This window comes from Plodia interpunctella, chromosome 24 (genome assembly GCF_027563975.2).
Source record: "Plodia interpunctella isolate USDA-ARS_2022_Savannah chromosome 24, ilPloInte3.2, whole genome shotgun sequence".
NCBI lineage: Eukaryota > Metazoa > Arthropoda > Insecta > Lepidoptera > Pyralidae > Plodia > Plodia interpunctella.
In genome coordinates, this window is record NC_071317.1 from 5,222,969 (window position 1) to 5,246,916 (window position 23,948).

The 23,948-nt window shown below is 35.3% G+C and overlaps 2 protein-coding genes across 6 annotated transcripts; one reads left to right on the forward strand and one right to left on the reverse strand.

Moving 5' to 3' along the window:
• The first annotated feature begins 312 nt into the window (after nt 1-312).
• FipoQ (F-box involved in polyQ pathogenesis) lies at nt 313-10,519 on the forward strand. Of its 5 annotated transcripts, none has more exons than XM_053763747.2 (12): nt 313-718; nt 3,764-3,932; nt 4,221-4,376; nt 4,697-4,846; nt 5,361-5,521; nt 6,761-6,866; nt 7,256-7,382; nt 7,853-7,927; nt 8,362-8,529; nt 8,831-8,885; nt 9,226-9,374; nt 9,995-10,519. In XM_053763747.2, the coding sequence occupies exons 1-12, from the start codon at nt 629-631 to the stop codon at nt 10,128-10,130; spliced, it is 1,542 nt and encodes a 513-aa protein (XP_053619722.1). In that variant the 5' UTR covers nt 313-628; the 3' UTR covers nt 10,131-10,519. The 5 variants fall into 5 exon arrangements, with proteins under 5 accessions (XP_053619722.1, XP_053619724.1, XP_053619725.1 ...); XM_053763749.2 differs by having other exon boundaries at nt 314-718; nt 3,846-3,932; XM_053763750.1 differs by lacking the exon at nt 313-718 and adding an exon at nt 1,918-1,969 and having other exon boundaries at nt 3,846-3,932.
• Nucleotides 10,277-22,325, reverse strand: Trc8 (TRC8 ring finger protein). Its single transcript, XM_053763745.1, has 2 exons — nt 21,867-22,325; nt 10,277-12,776 (listed from the first exon to the last, which is right to left on the reverse strand). Exons 1-2 carry the CDS (start codon nt 22,111-22,113, stop codon nt 11,014-11,016), a joined length of 2,010 nt encoding a protein of 669 aa, XP_053619720.1. The 5' UTR covers nt 22,114-22,325; the 3' UTR covers nt 10,277-11,013.
• Nucleotides 22,326-23,948: the final 1,623 nt, after the last annotated feature.

The window sequence follows — 23,948 nt, forward strand, 5'->3', positions numbered from 1 at the left end:
AAAAGTGCTAACAGAAGGTATTTTGATATGTTTAATAAAAACTGGGTAACACGAGTATACATATTTTTTTTTCTAATAATAATATAATATTATAAATAACAGAGCATCTATAAATTAAAGTCAAAACATTAACATTAATAACGGTCTAGTCCTGAAGTTCTGAGCAAGAAAAATGTAAATATATTTAAGTTAACTTATACCAAATATCTCATTTAATTTAAATGTTATAAATGCACTGCAGATATTAATAATACCACTGTTGCTCGCGCGTTACAGTGACACGAATGCAATACGAATCTTCTTGGCAGCCGCAACACCTCTGTGCCCAGTTGAAGCAAAATGCTGTACTTATTTTGGCTTGCCAATTTAAATATGTGATGGCTTATAGCTACCGTAGTATATATGTAACAAATTAGTTTTAGAAAGTTAACTAGAGTCACATTTGTAGTATAATCGTTCCGGCAGGCGACAAGGGAATTCCTGGGTTTATTCATCAGTTTATGTTTGAGTGATATCGCGCCAAACGTGTTACTGAGTGCCAACAAGTTTACAGAAACATCCTGGGTTAATTTTGAGTAAATTAATGTGATTGTCAATACGTATTTTCTTTAGTGATTAATACTTGAAAATGGATTCCTGGGGGATACTCAACGTTGATACAGCTGCGGCTGCTATATCAAGGGATGATATGTCCAGTTTTAGGAGAAAACAAGCCATGGTAAGATTTTTTTTTCTAAAATCTAATCATTCTATAAATATAAAGTACATTGTGTAAATTGTACATGGGATATTTTTACTGAACTATGTAACTATATACACTTTTGCCCAGCAGTAGGACATGTTATACCTATTTAAAAAAAAACAATTATTGCTGTTTTTTTATTGTATGACTATGATCCAAATAAATGATATATATATATATATATATATATATATATATATATATATTGATTCTGTATAAGTTTATATACTAAATTAATTTTTAAGAATATCTAGATTAATAAGGAACTAAAAATTGAAATGTAACACCAATTCACACACTCAAAGACATCATTTAAAATGATAAATAAACCTTAAATATATTCTTTTTTTTTCAAATAGAAAAGTAAGTGTCGCATATACGGCCATTGCATTGTATGCTTGGAATTTAAGTTTTTAAGAAACACAAGTTGTTACACTACGTACCACAATATTATGTGTATTGTAAAAAAAAAAACGTATAATTTCTTAGAAATTTACAATATTTAGTCATAACTAAATTGCTAAGAAGAATTTTTGTGACATAAATTTGAAGATAAAGATACATCATTGAATCGTTTTATGTTCGAAGAGTACATAAATAACTCATTATATATTTGAAATTTGTGACATCGGATGCTGAACAGATGTCCCTGTCAAAAATTTTAGTCGACATTGTTATATTCAGGAAAGTTTGTTTACCTTCGAAACTTGTTTATAACCAAGCTAACCGCATATTTAACAAAGAATCTATTTCATATGTTCACTATGTAAATATTACAGCAAGCAAACTAATACTTTAATTCTTTTAAAATTTCGATTCCTGTAATTTAACTTATTAATACTCTGTTATTATGTCATATTTTACTTACTAATATTATAATAAGCTGAGCTATTATTTGATGTCACCTATTCCGATGTTTGTCTGTTTGCAAGTTAAATATCACCTACTTCCGCTTATTCTATAATAGTTAAAATTTTCCACGTCGCTTCAGTTTCCATGACAATGCATTATTATGATAAGCATCACCTGATTTTGTACTCAGGAATGGTTCCCGACGAGGGATCTCAACGGTTTTACATCACGAACATGATTTTTCTGTCACACATTGAATGAAATAACATTTACCCGTGAAATTTAATTTACTCAAGTGGCATACCGCAAGCGTGTCCTGTCTAATCCAGCTTTAGCTTAGGCATCTACGTTTGAAATTCGAGTTCTGGTGAGCAGGTCGGTATTTTATTTTGTCTTGGCGACATGCACCCAACGAACCATCTGTCGCCTAAGTCATTGCCCGCTGTCTCCCATATAATTTCGTTTTTCAATTTATTCTTAACAACAATCCAGAATAATCAAAAATAATAGGTATGCAGCATGAAACTCATCGAATAATTAAAATATAGCCACGACAACGGCTTAAAGATATTAACAAAATAAGCAATGAGTGAGTTTTCAAAAAAAAAAAGGAATGTGTTCAGTCTGGCATAATGAGTCATCGGCTCAGGAAATACCTTGACATTGCCAAGAAATGTCAGTTTGAGTGCCTACATAAAGACAAAATGCAGACTAGCCAACTATGCGCCTTGAACGAAATCACAGAAAGATTTTATGCATTACTTTCACGAGAAAAAGTAACGATAAATAATAATTTATCAATATACCGATGTATTATGAAATGTATAATGTACATATAACTCCAAATAAGTTATAGAATGTTATCGATTTTCACCTTTTACTACTTTAAAAAACCAGTTAAGTGCGAGTTGGAGTAGTGCACCGAGGAGGGATCCATATTTTTTTATGAATTTATATACATTTTAGGGGTTTATGAACTTTTTCTTCGCTATTATAAGCCCTTATTTCTTGATAAATTTTACGATTTTAGATCTAGAAGAAATCTTTTGATTGCTTGATGCTTCTGAGCGGTCATGAAAAGTTTTTTCACAGGAACATGTATAGAATTAGAGACGGACGACGAAATGATCTTATAAGGGTTCCACTCTGTAAATTCCAGGGTCTGTAAATTCGAATTACAACTTTCCTGTAACTACGTTACTTTTACTGATTATCAAAAATATTTGATAAAAATTAATGAATTAAAAAATAATATATTCAAATAATAATTAAACACTAATATTATTTCTATAAGAGAGAAATCAGACGTAAAATCGACGGAATCCTAAAATATTTCCTCCGCTTACACTAGCCTCGTTCACTCCCAGATTATTCCAAAATTAACCACAGCGTTCCATACTTGTGAGCACTGAACAGTTTCCGTGCGTATCAGTAAATCTGTTATGAAAGTGTCTGTGCAGTGAAATATATTTAAAAACTATTTAATTGATCATGGATATACCTACGGATGTTTGGGGGCAGTTAGCTCTAGAAGCTAGTCAAGTATATTTGACCGAAGGAGGTCAAATCCGTAGTCCATTTGCTAACACGGTAATGTCATTAAATGTAATACATAGTTTTCATCATCATAGTTAGACAAGCGCACGCTATAAATAATACTAACAAATGGTTTTATTGAACGTCTAAATAATAGAATGTGCCAACTACTAACCTTTAGGTATTTAAGAAGTAATTTGACTATACAACATAGTATATTTTTGGTTCTTACTCAATATTACATTTTACAAATACTGAAATTTTAGATGTTTTATTATATGTTATTAACTATTTTGTAATAGTTGACCTAATATAATACTAACTGTTATACACAGGTCATAAAAGATATAACAAAAAAAGCAATTTATTATTTAATACAAATGCAAAAAAAATAATGTAGGTATCTAGTTGAAGCTCGAAAAGTAAACGATCGATGTAATCCTTATGGTCATAGTTCAAATACAGAAACAACGGGTGTAGCCGCAGACGCGGTCAATCTAGATTTAACGCCGGAAAAATATACGGACCTTCTGTGCAGTGCGTTACAATTTAATGCAAAAAAGCGCTGGCGCGACTAATAATGTAGTCGTTGTGCACTAAGATTTATACACTTTTTGAACACAATTTTTTCAGACTATTGAAAAATTACCGGATAAAGTCTTGTTAAATATTTTTTCTTATCTGACTCACCGAGAAATATGTCGTATGGCCACAGTCTGCAAGCGATGGCGAATGGTTGCCTATGACACACGACTTTGGACTCATGTCAGCTTGCGACCTGAAATATCAGGATTGCATGTTGGTAAGTAAATGAAAATAAGCTTTCCACTTTCCAGTGTATTTAAGTAAAAAGATATTAAAATTAATAACGTTGTTCTGCTTTTTTTATAAAAATATTTTTACATGGCAACCTTTTTTTATGGCCTAAGTCCAAATCAGCGTGCAATTTTTTTTTCATTCAATCACTTCCGGGTCACTTTTCATTCCGTCCGTTTTTTTGTTGTTGCAACTTTTGACCAAAAAGCGCCAAAACCTTGGGAAGTTTAAGTGGTTTTAGTCCTTATAAAATAATAGGTACATTTAATTTCAGGGTCATTGGAATCTCTTCTCGCTCTGATTTCAATAAGATTTGGCCCATCGCTGCGTTATATAGAACTGCCCATTGAACTTATCACACACACCGTGCTGCACGAATTGGCGGCAAAATGTCCCAATCTGACTCATATGCTGCTAGATTTCAGTACCGGTGAGTTTTGATTTGAATAGGTACCTACTTGAACTTTTTTATACGCGGTGGTAATACTCAGGCAACATTTTTTGAAACTAATCCTTCTTCTTCACTAATATTATAAAAAGAAAGTGTTTGTAATTTTGTGTTATACCTAACTAGGTTAGTTCCGTAGGTAAGTTCAGATATATACCTACCACACCAAATTCAACTCAACAGAATACCAAAATTCTTTCACCAGCCGGAAGATACATTACCTGAGTGCCATAGATTTTAATCCGATATTCCCACTTACTTTTGCATTAAATAATATTAGTTGGGACATTGCAACCTTGCAGCTATGCAACTGCACGATTTCTCGGAGATGCAAGCGTTCCCCACCAAGTTGAAGTACCTGTGCATCTGTCTGTCTGAGGTCATCTTCATGGAGGGCTTCATGAGGAAGATATATAACTTCATCAATGGATTGGAGATTCTGCATCTTATTGGTAAGTTATTCCTCTTATTCATAATTATGTCCTTCTCTTTATAAAACAAGAAAATGATGTTTGTTCGTGGCGTTAGTGAGTGTGAATAAGCGAAAAATATACCACTAGCGAAAGTCTGTCACGCTTTCGCGCCAAACTACTGGGCTAATTATAATGAAATTTGTAATAGATATAGTTAATGACCAGAGCTCAAACATATGCACAACGAGTTGAGTCGCCGGCAATAGCTAGTGATATGATATATAAAATGATTTTAGATACAGTCGACTGCATGTCAAGTTACACTGAATGGCCCTTTATGCGGTGGTGATAAAGGTGGGTTTGCAATTCCACTATATTCGGGTAGCTTGACATGCGGTCGACTGTGCATAAAAAATATTTAGCAAAGTAATATTTATTATTTGGTATTTTTTTACTTAGCGTAGGTGCTATTTTTTACTGTTTGTTGATAATTTAGTAGAACTATAAATAAGATATAGCCCATCTCTACATTTGGAAGGGTATTTCCCTCCAGGCACTTACGAAAAGGTGGAAGAAGAAGAGGAGGAGATTTACGAGGTGATCAACGTTCACAAGCTGAAGTCTGCGACGCCCAACCTGCGGGTCATCAACCTTTACGGCATCAACTTCGTGGACGATTCACATATTGACGCCTTCAGCTCCAACTGCATACAAGTCAGTTAGAGAGAGTAGCATTGTTTTATTATACACTAGCTGCTCGTCCCGGCTTCGCTCGGGTAAAAACCGCATGAAAATCCGTGCAGTAGTTTTTGAGTTTGATTTATTAGTAAGGATTAGAATGTTACACATGCTTTTAACGTAGCTTTTTGATGGTAGCTTCAAATCAAATCATTTATTTAGAAATTGGACCTTCACAGGCACTTTTCACGTCTAGTGGCTTCCTGGCTTTACCATACAAGCCATAGATTTACATAGGTACCATTGCCAGCTCCACATTATCGTCGAAATCAGACACATTCTTACGCGAATGCGTGACCATTGCGTAATTTGTATGAGAGCATCATAAGCCAGAAATTCAGAACAGTTGATCAGTAACTGGTTCTATCATGTGGAATTATATACCAAGTGCTCTATACTGTGCCGTAGTTGGTTTTAGATAGTGCCTTTTAAAATTAATTTGGCAATATTTTCGAACTGTGTAACATTGTACAAAAAATCACTCATAGAAACTACGTAATGTTCATGCATTCGTGTTATCGGTTCGACATTACGGTAGCTCGATAAGCCTACACTAACGCTGAAAAGTTCGCAAAATTTTGGCGGTTTCGACGTACATTGCTGATTTTCCCTTGACGTAAATAAAAGCATTCAAACTACTTACACAATGCACGTTAATTTGCATCGGATTACGTTTCACGACGCACTTTTGGGTTTTAAAGAAGAAATGTTTTGTGCAACGACGGCCCACACTATCGTCAAACGCTGACGCGAATGCACGAAAATTGCGTAGTAATTATGAGTGCAAATTCCCCGAAGCTTATTCAATGAAAAATCAACAATGTATTCCGAATCCGTCAAATTCAAATCATTTATTCAGAAATTAGACCTTCACAGTCACTTTTTCTCGTCAATTTTTATATTTATAGTTATTTCTCACAAGCTACAAAGTACTGGCATTTCGGAACGACCACTGCTGAGAAGAAATGCCGAAAGAAACTCATTTGAACAGTGTTGGTCCCTATCATGCCAGATCAGCTTACCATTATTGCTTCTTACAATTTTTTTTTTTCAAATAATATATAAAAGTACATAATGTACATAGTCAAAAGGTATATCAAAACAGGTTATGATTGTGATCCGAGTGTAATATCGATGTGAATATATATATATTACGTCAAAAGTTCAGCGAACTCATTTGTGATAAAATAACTCAGCCGGCAAATAATATTTCAGTTGGAATGCCTAGCCGTGAACTACTGCAACAAGGTGACGGGGTCGACCATGAAGACACTATTCCAGCGCTCGCGGCGGCTGACCTGTCTGCTCATGAACGGATGCAGTGAGTTTATTTATTAACAAAAAAAAAAACTAAATTAAAATTTTTAGACACCCCCTCCGAAGTTTCTAGAAACAGCTGACGATTCCTAAACGACTGAATGCACACTTTTCAAACATAGCTAAGTACATACGATTAAATTCTCAATTTTAAATATAAATAAAACTAGATCAAAATCGGTTCAGTGCTGCTACTATGCCACGGACAGATATACAGATACACAGACACGGTATAACTTATAACTGTGTCCTGTCATCAAGGGTTAAAAAAAAAGTCAATAACAGTTGAAGAGTTCCCCCGTCGGGAGCCTATAATGCATTGCCATCTAAACTAACTCGACAAGCATAGTTATTTACATGAATAGAGAAAGTGAAGCGTAGTTTCCGTTGCAGGCCTGCAGTCGGAGCACGTGATGGGAGTGGAGTGGGAGAAGTCCTCCATCCAGGAGCTGGACGTCACGGCCACCGACCTCTCGACCGACTGCCTCGTAGACATGCTCACTAGGATTCCCAACCTTAGGTATATTGTAACAACACTTCATTTTGAAACACCTGTTTCGGTGGCTTTGCACTTGTATGGATGGTAATGATAACTGCACCTATGTAGACGACGTTTTGTGCATTTTCGGTCTGTCAAAAATATCCATTAGTGGATGGATTTGTATTACTACTAACTAGCTTTTGACCGCGGCTTCGTTTGCGTGAAATTCCCACTGGAATAAATTTTTTCCCGCGTTAAAAGTACATTATGTCCTTCTCCGTACTACAAACTACATGTAGGTATGCAAAAATTCAAGATTGGTTGAGTTTGAAGAAGTAACAAACCAAATTACTTTCGCATTTATAATATTAGCAAGCATTAGCACTATATATTTTTTACATTAAATGATGGTACTTCTGCAGTGTTATTAAAATCATAATATTGGCTTTAGGTTTTTGTTTGTATTTTTTTAGTTAAGTCTTTCGAGTATAATAATTATTTATTTGCAGGTTCCTGAGCGCTGGCCAGATCAATGGGTTCAACGACTCTGTGCTAAAGGCGTGGTCAGAGTCAGGCATGGCTAGGTGAGCTGTCAAACAAAAACATCGATTATTGAAAATTCCCAGTAATTAGACTAGTATGATTATTGGGAACGACAGATGTAGATAAATAGGCAATTTGGTTTTGTTATTTAAATATAACAACTTTATTCGTACACTGGAGGACCAAAATATTTCTCTTCATAGTCGTGTTACCTCATGCTTGAGGGTCGTGGTTATTACGTAGAAGTGGAGTAGTGGTTTGCCATTGCCTTCTCCATTTCACACACAAGTTCATAATCAACCAGAATTCCTCACGATGTTCCTTCACCGGAAGCAGGTGGTGGTCTATGAAAACTACATTCGATGTGTCAGATTGATTGGTGTACAAACTCATGTGGACGCGCGAGTAGGATTCGAACCTGAGACCTTTCGAACCATTACACCACTTGAAGGTATACATAGGTTGCCTGATCTAGGAACCTTGTGGCGCTGGACGTGGACTCGTCGGACAACTTGTCGGACGACGCGTTGCACAGGTTCCTGTCGCGCCACGGCGCGCAGCTGTGGGGGCTCGTGCTCAGCGGGATGCCGCACATCACCGACCAGCTCTGGCAGAGCGTCCTGCAGCTGCTAACTAACGCCAAGTAACTATGTTTCAAATTTATTATTTAGACTTGTGTTGGACAAGAAGACTCCAACGAACATTTTTTTCGAAGCTTGGGTAAGCCAATAACCAGACAATGACCGGACCGAATGGAAGAAATGGAGGGCTCTATGTTCAGCAGTGGGATACCTAGCTTTGAATAAATAATAAAGTGTTGGTCCTATGAATCTACCTTGCGGTGCCCAAATTGTTATAGTGATTATTTATTAGGAATCTAGGAAGGCACCTTGAGGAACTCCAATTTTTATCGCCCGATTGATTTATTTTATTTTCATTTTCAGAATCTTGATCATGGGAACACAGGAGCGACTCGGTGTTAACATCCACGTAGATCAGGTTAGTTATAAACTACTATACTCGTTATTTATTTATATTAATGAGTTCTAATGTCGTTCTCCTTTCTTAACGAGTGTGTTATTAAAAAACTGGTGTCAGAGGTTATTCAAGTCACCTAAAGGTATATAACATGACTTTTACGGCTACTTCCATCTAGCGGCTGCGGTCTGAATGAAATAGCAAGCTAGTATGCAAGTTTTCAGTTAATATTTTCCTTAGCCATGATGATTTTCATTCGCCTTATAGGATAGGGGTATAATAAATAAAGCAATGAAGCTCATATACCTTCCCGGTTCTTTGAAATTTTAAAATTCACTTCACTCTATACTTGCATTTTCAGTTGATGGATGGCATCGCCAACAACTGCCCCATTCTGGAGCGACTGGAGCTCCGTTGGGACCCCGAAAACTTGCGTTTCAGCGACAAAAGCCAGAAAGCCATAGATATTCTGAGAGTCAAGTGTCTGAAGCTCAAGTGCTTAGTGCTGAGGTACGTTGAGATTTATAGATTTTTTTTATATAATTAATCGTCAGGAAAGATCAGTGTATAGACAAATTGCCGCCAAAAAATGCTCTCTATTCAAAATGTCTGTCTTTGAAAATTTATTACAGAAATTCGTTAGTAATATATTTTTTAAAAAGACTTAACACCAGCGTGTTCAAAATCGTTGAAGTTGTCACCACGACCGAAATCGGTCGACATCATTAGTATTCCATAAACTCTCACACACACCTTATTAGACATCCTGAGTCTTCAACTTTTTATCTGTGATTTAACAATATTCGTGTACATTTTCAATCGCTTTATCTTTATCCGGAAATTATTTGTCTTATCTTTCTTGGCTATTCCATATCTTTTGTAAGGGTATACGGAAATCCAGTGTCACTTTTATGTTAATTGATTTTCTTTTTTTTATTCCCATTTCAATTATTTTTGACTCTTGAAATAGCGCTATTATAATTTTATTGTCATCAAAATTATATAAATGAATGCTTCTGACATTAAGAAAAACGTATCTGATTTGACTAGTAGTGAAATAGCGTATTTAATTATGTGAAATTCCTTCAATGGTTGAATTACTGATAGCATTAATTCCCATTAATTTTCAGTGACGGGCGTTACTACGAGATCGTGAAAGCGAACTTCGAGCGCGCGGATCGCACGACCGTCGTCCGCACTTCCACCAATTGCAGAGTCTCCAACTATTACCTGCTGTCAAACTACAAAGATCTTATATTCAATTAGGTCATTATTTAGAACAACACATGTTTAGATCCCACTTCTGATTCTTGTTATAACAGTTTTGTATATATTTCAATTGAAATCACTTTACATGTATATAGGAAATAATTGATCACTATCGAATATTTTTGAGATAACAAAATAATATAAACGCTTCGATAATCTTTTTTATTGATGAAGTATCGAAATACATTCAATTTTTATTTATGTAAATGACGATCAATTACCCTGTTTTAAATTCTAGACATCCAATACAATTTTTATAATAAATATTATACTGAAAGCGTATTTAACGAAGTTTTTAAAGATATTTTACAAGGTGTACTATGGAATTTTTACTACTGTTGATACCATTACTGTTTTCTATAACAATAAAATACTTAAGCATAAAAGTACAATTAGTATTATTTTATATAAAAAAATATTGTTGGAATGAAAAGATGTTTTACTGCTAAAATAATAGTTTATTTACAATTTATTATGAGAAAAAAATTACTATTTTTATATATTTTTTTCTTTAAGTTACATCCAAATATTAAAAGCTATTTCTAAATATGTACCTTAACTATTTACAAATAGCTTCAAATTTCTCTATAATCATATAACAATTCAAAACGCCCCGATAGTTTTAGCAATAGATGCACTTGTGAATTTTAAATTCAAAACTTGTAATGTCATGAGACAACGTCGAAGAGTCTATAAGCTTAAATTAGACACACATCAAACGCCAACCATTCTCACGAAACAAAATTTCAACAATCACTTTAATCACAGTCAAACCTGATTTATAAAAAAAAACAATAACTTACTATACAAAAGGAAATACCACTCCAATTCTTTTCCAAACAATGTTTCAATGTAAGTGGTACGGGTCTTCATCGAGCAGTCATCTCACACCTTCTCCCAGTAAGAGATCTGGCTCCTCCTCCAAAATAAGGTTTTGGTTGTTACTATTTTCTTCATTACCAGCTTCCGAATTATCTTTGTTGACGTCACTATCTATCTTGTACAATATATCGTGACATAATGGACACCTGTCTTGGACATAAAGCCACTTCCTTAGGCATACGCCGTGGAAATAGTGATTGCATCTGGTTATTTTCGCTGAATGCATTTCCTGGTAACAGATGGCGCAAACGTCGTCCAACTGGCTGAGTTGGTCGGGAGAAGCTTCTCTCAAAGAATTTATTTTATTGACTGCAGTCCGCCTCTTCATGAACACTGACCAACCAGCTCTCGCCTCGCACCAAATGTTGAAATACGCGTGTATGCACATCATGACTGCTCTGATTGCTCCACCCGATTCAAACAGCAGAATCCAAGCACCGTTGAAGAATAAGAATATTCCGAAACAGAACTCTATAGTATTGCCAAAGGCTCGTATGTAGTATACATAGTCGTCAAGTTGTTCCCAAAAGGTGCTTCTGTAAGCGTCCACGAGGAATAGAGAGTAAATCATGAGACTCACTATAACTTTGACTATCACTTCTATGCTGAAGGCGCTGACAGCTAGCAGCCATGTCGATATTGTGTGTTGAGACCAAAGATAGACTAGTAAAGATATAGGGAATATTATTAGAAAAGCGCAGACTCCTAGAGCACGTACGTGTCTGTGCGTACTTGGGTTATGTGATGCACTGAGCGACATTAACATGGGGTTAACTATATTATGGAGGAAATGCAGCAGCGCAGTGAACAACAGGCAGAAGTTCCTGCAGAGTCGTACGAATCTCTTCTCCGGGTTTAGCGAAGTCAATCCAGTCTGCAACGCCAGTATGTAGAAGAGAATTGCAGACACGGTCCCAATGCTTTTGTCTTCCTCCTCATCTGTCAATAGGATCCATTGGAAGAAATTGCCAATGTAGTGACAGAAGAATGAGATCACGGAGGTCATTCCAAGAACTGCTGTTATAGTTTCGCATCCAGTAACAAGTAAAGATTTTGCCATCGAAGCTAGTGATTGAACAGCTAATAGCGTGGAAACTCTTAGTCCTTCTTCATTTTCGTCATCATAGTTATCCATAAGAAGTAGTATAGCATGTTCAGCCACGCGCATTACCCAAAAAACTCTTAGAACGCATGGCACGTTCAGTCTCATCCATTCCATTTCGACTAGTGCTGACAGTCCATAGTTGCTTACGAACAGTCTTCCTTGTTGATAGCCAGCATATATGACCTGTATGACGTTGTATGACGATGACCACAGTACATATTTAACTAGGAATAGTGGCAATAATGCTGCGAATACAGGCGAATGGTGCAGTAAATTTGGCGGTACTGGGAGCATGGCTAAAAACGAAGGTGCCATAAAGCTGACAGGTAATAACTTTTGTATTGTCGGTAGTCGTGGTCCTAGATGGATATTTCTGAATAGGAGAGCTAGTATGAATTGGATTGCGAAGTTTTGTATGACTAAGATGCCCGGGCCGTCAAGGTCAAGTAGGTTTTTGAGGTTAAGATTGAGCATGTCTTCGAGAATGCTCGGGGAGGGGTGTGTGATCGCTGTGAGGGTTAGTGCCTGGATCTGCTTGATGGCGGAGACGTTGGTCCAGTACGATACGAAGACGATGCCGACGGACATGAGATATAGGTACACGATGATGAGATGCTTCGTGTATAACACGAATATGCACAGCGCTGATAGGCATCCTGAAAAAGAAAAAAAAATACTCTTAATGATTCATGCACTTAGCATAGTCGAGGAATCATTTACGATTTAAAAGTTTGTTTATTTCTTCCTACTGGTGAGGGAAAAGATCGCGAGAATATCTGCACATTTGTTGAATATTTAGTTCACAACTACATACCAATAGATCGTGGTAGATAGATTCATTTAGGCGGCAAGAATAAAATCTAACACCAGTGTTAGTAATAGAACGTTTTTTTAGAGAAATTGATGAAATTTTTTCATATTTATTTATAATATGAATACTGTACATTTGTCTGATGTTATCATTGAAATAACAGAATGAACTGCCCGAATAGTGTCTTGCGTTAATTAAATGTAAATTAAACTACATCCACTAGGTTCAAATTCCATTTTATTATTCTTGTTTGTTAATCAATGCTTTCAAATCAATAGCATCTTTACTTAACAGTTTTTTTAATTACACACTTACATACGCGATACCTACCCATCATGATAAATACAGAATAACTAATACCTACGTATAACATTAAAATTCAAAATCTTATTACCATAATTATAAAACTGTTGGGTATTTTTCATACAGATGTTTACAACTAATGAAACTACTATTTGTACGATTTTTTGGGTTGGACCCAAGCCTTTATTATTATGTGGAAGACTTTCGTCTTTGAATGTCCTGTTAAAAATATTCTGTGTCATACGTCATAATCATTCCTGACACAGTGGCTGGTGCTATCAGAGAATTTCAGCTTAATTATATTTGAGTACTCAATTTAAACATGTTATAATATTATATAACTACTAAAAATTTGTCTGTATACAAGTGTATACGTGCATTTTAAAAAATGCGATTTTTTACCTTACGTATACATACAATACTAGCTCTGCCCCGGGGCTTGGGCCCCGTGGGAATTTCGGGATAAAAGGTTTTTCCCGGTTATATTCTATCCGTGTACCAAATTTCATAACAATCCGTTCAGTAGATTTTGCGTGAAAGAGTAACAAACATACATTCTCACAAAATATTAGGATAGGATTAATACGTATGTATATGAAGTAGCGGGCAAAGTCTAATATCAAATTATGAATCAGATGATTTAGGTCAAATAACTTTAACGTCACTGATTGATCATCATCATCAGATATACCGTAATGATCGGCAATACTATTTTTTTTTTCTCGGTGGAAATGAACTTGTGACCTCCATTTGTAAGAACCGGTATTCGCGGTTTACTTCGTGGAGCGTTGACTTGTCCTATGGACTTTATCTGCGGTTACATGCGAATTTTTATATCAAAACATTAGCGCTTAACCGTGGCTTCAGACCAGCATTCTAATATCTATACGTATAATAGAACTGTAAGTGGGCTATGTCCGTACATAAGAGATATTAAAGACAAATTATGGGGGTCTTTATGGGACTAATGGAAGCCAAATAAATTACAGAATTTCTCACGAGAGCGATGGTTCTTGATTTAAAAGTAAAGTTATTACAGGGAAACCTATTACAGGTGACGCCATTTTTAAAAATGTAACCTGTTAAATATATTCATAATTATGACATAATTGAAGATCGGGAAACCAAAAGGCGGAAGATAAGTAGAATTAAAATATTCAAATTACTACATTATATTGTAAATTATTTTGATTTTTTTAACACTTAATATTTTTGTCGCTAATTTCACATCTACTCACAGTTTTAACATACATAATTTACTAAGATGCTATTAATACACAGCAACTCTAGTTTTCGAGATACATGTAAGAATTTGCATAACTTCAAAATTATTTATTTCATTTAGGATGATATACATCACTTATTGAGGTCGATAATGTACAAAACTAAGTCTACTTGCGACTTCAGAGGGTCCGAGCGCAGGTAAAGAAGCGGCGCAACAAACTTCACTATTCTTCAAAATTTATAGGAAGCAAATTAAAGAGTGAGAACTGTGCTTGACGACATTCAAAACAATATTAGATTTAATCGCATCGCACAATATTAGATTTAACATGTTTATTTCTTGTGTATGTTTACGCTGGATCTTTTAATTTTTAGTTTTGTATTAGGGGATGATACACTATCATTTTTGATAATTAAAAGTTGTAACTAATTAATTTGAAACGTTACCTTTGTAACGTTACCTATGTCGAACTGGCTGTCAAGATGCCAAGGAGCAAATTAATCGTTATTGATCAAACAGAAGGATTCTCAGGCACTTCACCCCCAGGCAACACCCGTTCACCAGTTCACGCATGGAGTCAGTCATCGCGAGGCTCCTACCATGACAGATGGACCCTCACGACCCGGCCTACGACACCACCACCAGTTTGACCATATTTTTATTTTCTTTGTAAAAAACGGTGCAACGTTGCTGATTTAAATTTTTTCCATGTTATAAAAGGAGACGGCGGGACGACATTCTTGGAGTTAGCGGGACGAAATCCATAAATTCCTACCAAAGTGGCAAAAGTGTACAATAGAAATAGACGAGTGGGAAAAAAGAGTGAGACGTTTTCCCAGCAGTGGGATTCGACATCCATAGGCTAGATAAAAATAAAGAAGTTCGCGGATACACGCCGCGCGGGTGTCGCCATCACTCGGGAAGTTGCGTACAACACAGATGCATCTGTCCTGCATCACGCATGCGTGATTTCAACAGTCAATATTTCCTAGACTATAGCTAAACCTGTTGCCTAAGATCATTAACTATATCTAATTTCGGAATTTTCTCGGTTTATTAATTTTTCACACGAAATATTCACGAACTTTTGGGAAAAAAAACTTGCCTGTCCCTCTCTGAGAACGCTGTTGTCACCTATTTGATCTCTCGAAGCTGTTCTTATATTTTAATCGTCTAGCTAGTACGAAATCCGCGGGAGGATATTGAGTGGTCCTACTCTAGGGCGGAAACCACACGCCACACGAATGCACATCTGCAACAACTTACAACTGCTTACGGATGTAAGTCATCAAGAGGAAGTCATCTACATAAACGCAACATTTTTATGAAACCCTCAGCGACTCACACTTGGCCGGTTTTCAGTCAACATCTGAAGGTCTTGTTGCACGCAGCGGAATAAACTACTCATAATCGTTACGCCTCGACGGTGTTTCACTCATATTATGTCATTGGTGTAAAAATATTTCTGTTGATACAGACCTTATTCCGATGGCCATAACTATCAAAGGATAGTTTTAGACGTTGCTTTATAATGTAAGCATGTTATTACGTTGTTCATGAACATTGTCAATATTTTTTCTTCAGAAATAGGCATTGTGAAGAAAAATGTTAAGAGCAAAATCCTAATCCGAATTAATACTATCCTAACTAATATTATAAATGATAAAGTACGTTTGTTTGTTACCTCTTCACGCTCTATTTACTCAATCACTCTTCTTGAAATTTTGCATACATGTTGTTTGAAGTATGGAGAAGGACATAGGGTACCTTTCATCCCGGAAAAATGAATGACGTGCAAAAGCTAGTTAAATATAAAACTTCATTAATATCCCATTTCTATCTCCGTACGCATAGCCTTGTTAGCTCATAGACAACAATAGCATTCTCAAGGTAGATCAAAGCCGAATAGTCAAAACTTCAAGGTTTTTTTTTTACGCTGATTCTGGGCTTCACGGTGTGGGCTTCACAGACCCGAATAGGTACCGGGACGACGGGAGAGGGGAGTACTTACTAGATCTGTGTGTAATGTAATGTGTCTCTTTCTGATAATATGAAATATTGTAAGGTGCGAGTGTGACAAAACATATAGCTTAACTTTTTTAACAGGTATAAATATTTAAAAACTAGCTTTTTCTCGCGGCTTCGCCCACGTGAATTTTCACCTGCCATTATAGTCATTTGGGAGTTGTTTTTTTAAATAATTGGCCTATGTTTGAGCGGGTATCATTACCGACATGCATACAAAATTCATCAAAATCGATCCAGCTGTTTAGCCGTGAAAGCGGAACAGACAGACAGACAAACTTTCGCATTTATAATATTAGTATGGATGTAGACCAAACAACACTTAAAATCTAATATAGTGAACAGGAGAAGCCTGTTCTTGTTACACATTCACGGAATCCGCTGAACTGGTCTCAGAGTTGGGCCTGACCCGGCTCCGCTCGGGCGGCACTTTTATCACTTAGAGGTATAAAAATAGATAACAATAACTGCCTATTCTTAGCCCTATACTTATAAGATTTTATCATGATCGGTCAAACCGTTTCGAAGTAGTATGGCAACTAACACTGTGACACGAATTTTTTATCCATATCTATACAATATTATAAAAAGAAAAGATTTGTATTTTTGTAATTCATTACAAACAAACAAAAAACAAAGAAAAATACACTAAAAAAACTACTGGGCCGATTTTGATCAAATTTGACACAGATATAGACAAAACCTTCAGGAGCAATATAGGCTATACACTTTTTATTGTATAATGTAAAAAAAATTTAAACGAATCTCGATGAAATTTGGTATATACCAGGGAAGCACCATGCTGGTTTGGGAGTAAAAGAGAAACATTTAGTACCTGCTGCCTTTCTTTAGGCACAGGTTATTGAAGTCAATTAAGGGAAAGACAATTAATTCGGAATTTTTTTCATAAGCGAAGGGCTAGGAAAAACAGAGCTAGCACATAGAACATGCCAACTGCTTTTCCTCTCGCGCAGGTTGTAAAAGTCAATTAAGGGAAAGGGCTTTTTTTCATAAGCGAAGCCTAGTTCGTCTCGCGAACTTTGACTCTGTCTTCCCCGTAAGGCGTATGGACGATGGTCATGGAATCAAATTTCCTACGGGAACGAACTTTCGAATCTGGTGAAGAGCGAGCTGAACTCGCGTGAAGAGGGTAATTCACGTACAATTTATAAAATTCTTATAGATTTCCGGTAATCTACAAGTAATTAACGTTAAGTATTTTGTACTAGATGTTACCCAAGGCTTCGCTCTCGTGTAAATTTCGAAATAAATATAGTCCTTATCAATCTTGGATAATGTACCTACCTGAGCTTCGCTCCCGTGGGTAGTTTTGAGATAATCTTGGATAATGTACCTTTCTAATGGTGAAATTAATCTGCCAATGAAAAAATTTAAAACTTACGTTAAGAAAAATTTAATGGATAAAGGGTATTACACAATTAACGCCTATTTGACTGATAAAAACGCATGGATCCTCCCGACAACTTTGCCACTCCACACATGATCTCCTAATTTTTATTTTACTGTTTTTTATTATTTTATTCATAATTTTTTTTTATTATAATAATTCATATATTGTGACATTTAAATTTTATTTGTAAAACATGTACGTGATTTGTGATCTTCAAGTGTCTGAATTATACTTCTATTTCGACGAATAAGAATTGTAATTATGAAGTCATGGGAATCGAGTGTGTCATGCTCACTCAAATGGTCAATCTGGTGGTGGCGTCGTGGGCCGGGTCGTATGAGACTATGTACATTATGTACATAGTCTAAAGGTATGTATGAAAAATTGTAAGAAACAATAATGGTAAGCCGATGCATGATAGGGACCAACACTGTTCAAATGAGTTTCTTTCGGCATTTCTTCTCAGCAGTGGTCGTTCCGAAATGCCAGTAGTTTGTAGCTTGTGAGAAATAACTATAAATATAAAAATTGACGAGAAAAAGTGCCTGTGAAGGTCTAATTTCTGAATAAATGATTTGAATTTGAAATAATTTCTGAACTCGGTTCGGTAGTCTCGGAGATTACCCGCCTCAAACATACAAACTCAAAAACGCTTACCTCTTTATAATAATAGTATTGATTTGTCTCCTATAAGTGTTCCGTTTTTTTATTATTTCGCACGGACCCCTAAAAATGTACGACATAACATAACAATAACATAACTACAAGAGGTTGTCCAGCTATAGGATCTGCTAATTAGTATAATAGCTACAGTTGTCAATATTCTCACACTATGACCTTAACGGTAAAATTGACTGAATTATATCAAGGTTAACTGTTATTGATATTTTTAAGTCGATATTACTTACTTATACTTTTTCTTTCTTACTTTTTTGGTTTATTTGATACTATATGCGCCCGGTGCTTCGCTCCCATGGGAATTTTGGGATAAAAAGTACCATATGTGTACCAAATTTCATAACAGTCTAGTAGATCTTGCGTGAAAGTGTAAGAAATATACATGTCGCAGTCGGTCTGAATCGATGAACGAGCTGGTCATTCAGTCAAATAGCAGATTCAACAAGATGACTGCGACATACAGAGATAAATATATCCACACAAACTTTTGCATTTATAATATTAGAAGGATTATCGGCCCGTCCGGGCTTCGCTCGTGTAAAAACTTAATAAATTCCCCTCCATTCCAAAATCTTCCTTAGGAATCACACTATCTATTGGTGTAAACCGCATGGAAACCCCAGGGGCTGGGCTGGTTCGAATAATCAGCGGCTCAGACTCCGCACACAGATAGGGTCCAGACAGAGGCCTACGGAAAATAGTCCTGGAGGAAAGTAAGAACCGCATGAAAATCCGTGCAGTAGTTTTTGAGTTTATAGCGAACAGATAGACAAACGCGGCAGAGGACTTCGTGTTAGCTAGATTTCAAGCGTGAATTTGTCTAACAATTCTGTAACATTTTACCCCGTTTCATTTAATTCATAAAACAAAGCATACTTTAAGCTAAATATGTTTAGTGACGTTTGCACTTTATTATATTGGAAACAAGCTTTTGCAACTTCGCCAGCGTTTATTTCGTGAGTACGCTACACATAAATTATTATTATCGATATCTCGGGTTCTAAGCAACGTATCACGATGATATCAATACCAGATTTTAAGTTAGACCTTCACTATACAAGTGTGAAAACTGCATCAAATGCCAGTAGATTTTTCGTGATGTGCGAACAAAGAGACAGACAAGAATTCCAAAAAAAAAACAATTGGTCCCATAACCCCCCCCCATAACATGTATAGATAGATACATACCCCTCATACAGTTTTGTAATATGTATAGATAGATATAGATTAACAGAAAGAGAGAAAACATACTTTTTTTGGAGTCCTTGGCTTTGACAGGTGTGCGACTGAAGGGATATTTTAAAAATCTGGTGCAGATGTCATCTTGACTGCTTTGAATATCATACTTGTATATTAATCCACTAAAAGAATCTTGGAATATATAATCCAAGTTCAATTATAGGAAAAGGCTAGTACCTAAAGTAGTAGTAATGTACCTATTACTTAACAGTGATAATGCAATTTTTGTTTATCTTTAAATCAAATAATTAATTTCAAGGCAAAATTTAGTAGTCATGTTTGGTAAATTATGCTTATCTATGCATAAAGTTTGTATTCAAACAAAGTCAACTGACCTCGATTTTTCTAGGTCATCTTAGGTATAATATGCACTGTGGCGAATCCCTTTATATTATTACTAGCGGCCCGTCCCTGCTTCGCTCAGGTAAAACCATAATAAATTATACACCTAAACCTTCCTCAGGAATCAAACCCGCATCAAAATCCATTGCGTAGTTTTAAAGATTTAAGCATACATAGGGATATAGGGACAGAGAAATTCACTTTGTTTTATACTATGTAGTGATTTACACACAACTAAATTCTGTGTTTTTTACTAGACTTATTGTAAATCAGCATGTCTTGTTATGTTTAACAGGCATCAATATATTAAAAATAGCTATTGCCCGCAGCTTGACTCGCTTAAAAATCCCACAGGAACAGTAATTTTTCCAACATGAAAGGTACCCTAAGTACTTCTCCACATCAAACTACATACATATGAAAAATTCAAAAAGATTGGCTGTGTAGATAGAGTGTAACAAACAAACTTACTTTCACATTTATAATATTAGTTAAATTAAGATTATTACTTTTTAGAAAATTACTTTAGTGGTTAATTAATGTAAAATAATAACTACTGTGAAGATTGTTGACATGTTAAGACTTATGAAAAAACTGAATGTACAGCACAGCCACACAGTGACTTAACATAAATTGTTCACATTTCAAAATGGTGCTTGTAACTCAGAAATCAACTCATTTTTTTTTTCCATATAAGAACTATTCATATTACGCTATGTAAGCATGTTTGTATTAAATAATTTCTGATAGCAGACTGATAGTTGCAAGTTCTTGATGATGATAAAATATGTAATGTTGTGATGACAGTCCATACACAACTGTTTCATACATAGATAAGGAAAACATACTAAAGATAAAAAAGTTTTGAATATGTAACATTTTATAATAGGTAAAAAATAGCTCCTGTATGACTCAGCGATTTCTAAATGATATAATGACACTTGAAAAAGTCAAAACTGTGTAGAGGCTTTTTTAAGCCATGTTGCGTAACTCTGCACCTGGCAAAAAAATAGGTTTTCCTACAATATCCTCATTTTGAGGAAAAATATCTATATTTTGTTGAAAGTTCACTGAGAATGATAAAGAAATTAAACTTTATTATTAACAACTAGCGACCTGACTTCCTTTCACTTGGGTAAAAATATAATAATGTATATATAAACCAGATAATGACATATTAGAAATCACTCAATCAATTTATTGGTGAAAACAGGGTGAAAATCCATGCAGTTGTTTTTGAGTTATGATGAACAGACAAATACAGCAAAGGACTTTGTTTTATAATATATAATAATAAGGATAAAGATGAATGACAACACAATTGTATTAATAAAAAAAAGTATGTCGATGTCACCTGACGCAGAACTACAAATAATATTCATGAATTCTATTTTTATATAATAAAACTGAATTATTATATTTGGTCCAATACTAAGTAATTTAAGCATTTGCTACAGTTGTTGAATTTATGTAGGAGTTGAAAACGGTTACCAACAAATTAATGGCTTAAAACGAGAAGGATTCTGTTGATAGATCAGGAAATACATAATGGATATTATTACAGATCTTGCTTCTTAAAAACATTGTTACACATATTATGAAAAACATTGAGATAATAATTATCTACATATGGTATCATTGTCAGCCCTAAAAATTAGTGTAAACGGTAGAACAAACATGAAAGTATTGTGAGAAATATGTGACCCACTTACCTAAGCAGCACACGAGGAACTTTAGCAGGGTGAAGAAGAAGGCGTTGTAGAAATTAGCGTCATAGTAACTGGCGTCCGCATCCAATATATCGACGTGGTCGATGGTGACATTGCTAAGAACCGACACCTCCTCGCCATTGCCCACCGGCAGTCCTAGGCTGATCTTTAGGAACTCATCCACCACAAATAACGGCGGCACCCTCAACAAGACCTCTACCAGCGCCAGGGCTTTGGACCTTAACGACATAATTCATTTATGCAGACCTTCTTCCACGATAACACAGATAATTTGGACACTACAACCGAACTTGTGGACGGTAGCCGCACGCAACGAGGCTCTTTTTCGATCAATTTTGTAATTTTTTTAACGATTTGATATCACGTAATAATAATACGAAAATAATGACTGAAATTTTTGCGACAATAAAATGTTGACATTACAGTTTTGATGTTGCCAGAATGAAAATATTTTACTTTCTTTTTTTCGCTAACCTGAGTTGCCATTTCAAACGGTGTTTTTTTCTACTTAGTGCATATGCATTGTTTTTATTAAGCCAAGTTTCTATGCAAGATCTGTGTATGTGCATTCGAGCCACAGGTGTAAGAACGTAATTTGAGCATACCGGTTTGATGTCTGGCGCCATAGACTAAACAATCTAAAATAATATGTATTACTTGTAAGATACATTGTGTTTTCATGCGAAGTCGGTCATGGCCAAGTCGGTCTATTTATTTAAAACCTAAATGATTTTTAATATTGTTATGATAATAACTTGTGTAATAACTTAAAATAGAAGGTCCATCAAGTAGGGACTAAATAAATTAATCGACTTGGTAACATGGATCTCAAAACTTTTTACGGTAAAAAAACTGATCTGCGCGACTTGGATTTTCTACAGCATAGTTTTGATGGCATTTCGTTTAACTTTTCTTACTTTCGCTCAGAAGCTGTCATGGCGGAATTTCAAATAATATATTGATTTGCAAAAGTAATTATTGCATTTTCTTCACGCAAATATACTTATGGGATTTATTATAATAATACAAAAAAAAAACTTTTACAGAAGCGTTAAAATGACAAATAAACAAAAATAATATTTAGGTAGGTACATTTTCACTTGAGTTATTGATGTCACGTGTATTGATGCATGGTAGTTTTCATCGATAACAACATAAGGAATCCTTCATACTTCAGTGTCTCTAGTAAATGATTTATCATCAAGTTTGTGAAATGGAGAAGACAATGGCAAAATATGGCTAGAACACTTTTTTCCTTAATAATAAAGAAATAAAAAAATATGTAGGAACAATCACACAGATTAAGTTAGCTCCAAAGTAAGTTCAAAAGTTGTGTGTACTGTACGGTCAACAACACATCAAGCATGCCTGCATGAACCTCTATGGCGCGGTAAAAGCGCCGAGTTTGCAATGAATTTGGGTAGGTTGATGTGCTGTGGCTGGTTTGCCTTGAGGAATAAGAAGTGAAGAAATTCATAGGTATATTACTGTAATCTACGATGTAAAAGTTCCGAATTTGTAAAGCCAAGATTTGGTGCAGGTAGAAAAACACAATGTAAAACTAATTAATTAAAGTTGTGCCTACAAATTCAGAAAAACAAAAGCTACACGACATTGACGAAAGTTTACCGAACAACCCCGAAAAAGCGACGAAGCTTTGAATCGATTTGAATTTGTGCGGCTTCAGGTATGGCTTCATGAAGGCAAATTAAAACCGTCCTGCCTTATTGTTTGCAGCTTTCGGAAAGCAATATTGAAGCAGGGAATAAAAAGATATGGTTTACTTTAAGGCAATGACCTTTAGGTTAACCATAGTTTTATATTTTCTTTGAGCTAAGTGCCTTTCCTCTTTGGATATAAATAGGTACATTTGGATAATAACTACTTAGCAAAAGCGCAGCTTTACATTTATAGCAATAATTTATTAGGCATTATTTTATAGATTGTTTTTAAATTAATAAATTATCAACACCAAAGTTGTGATAGTTTTTCCATGAACTGTCACAAGAATGTATCGGTTGTGGGATCTTGCAATCCATTTATGGAAAATATAATATGTGTGCG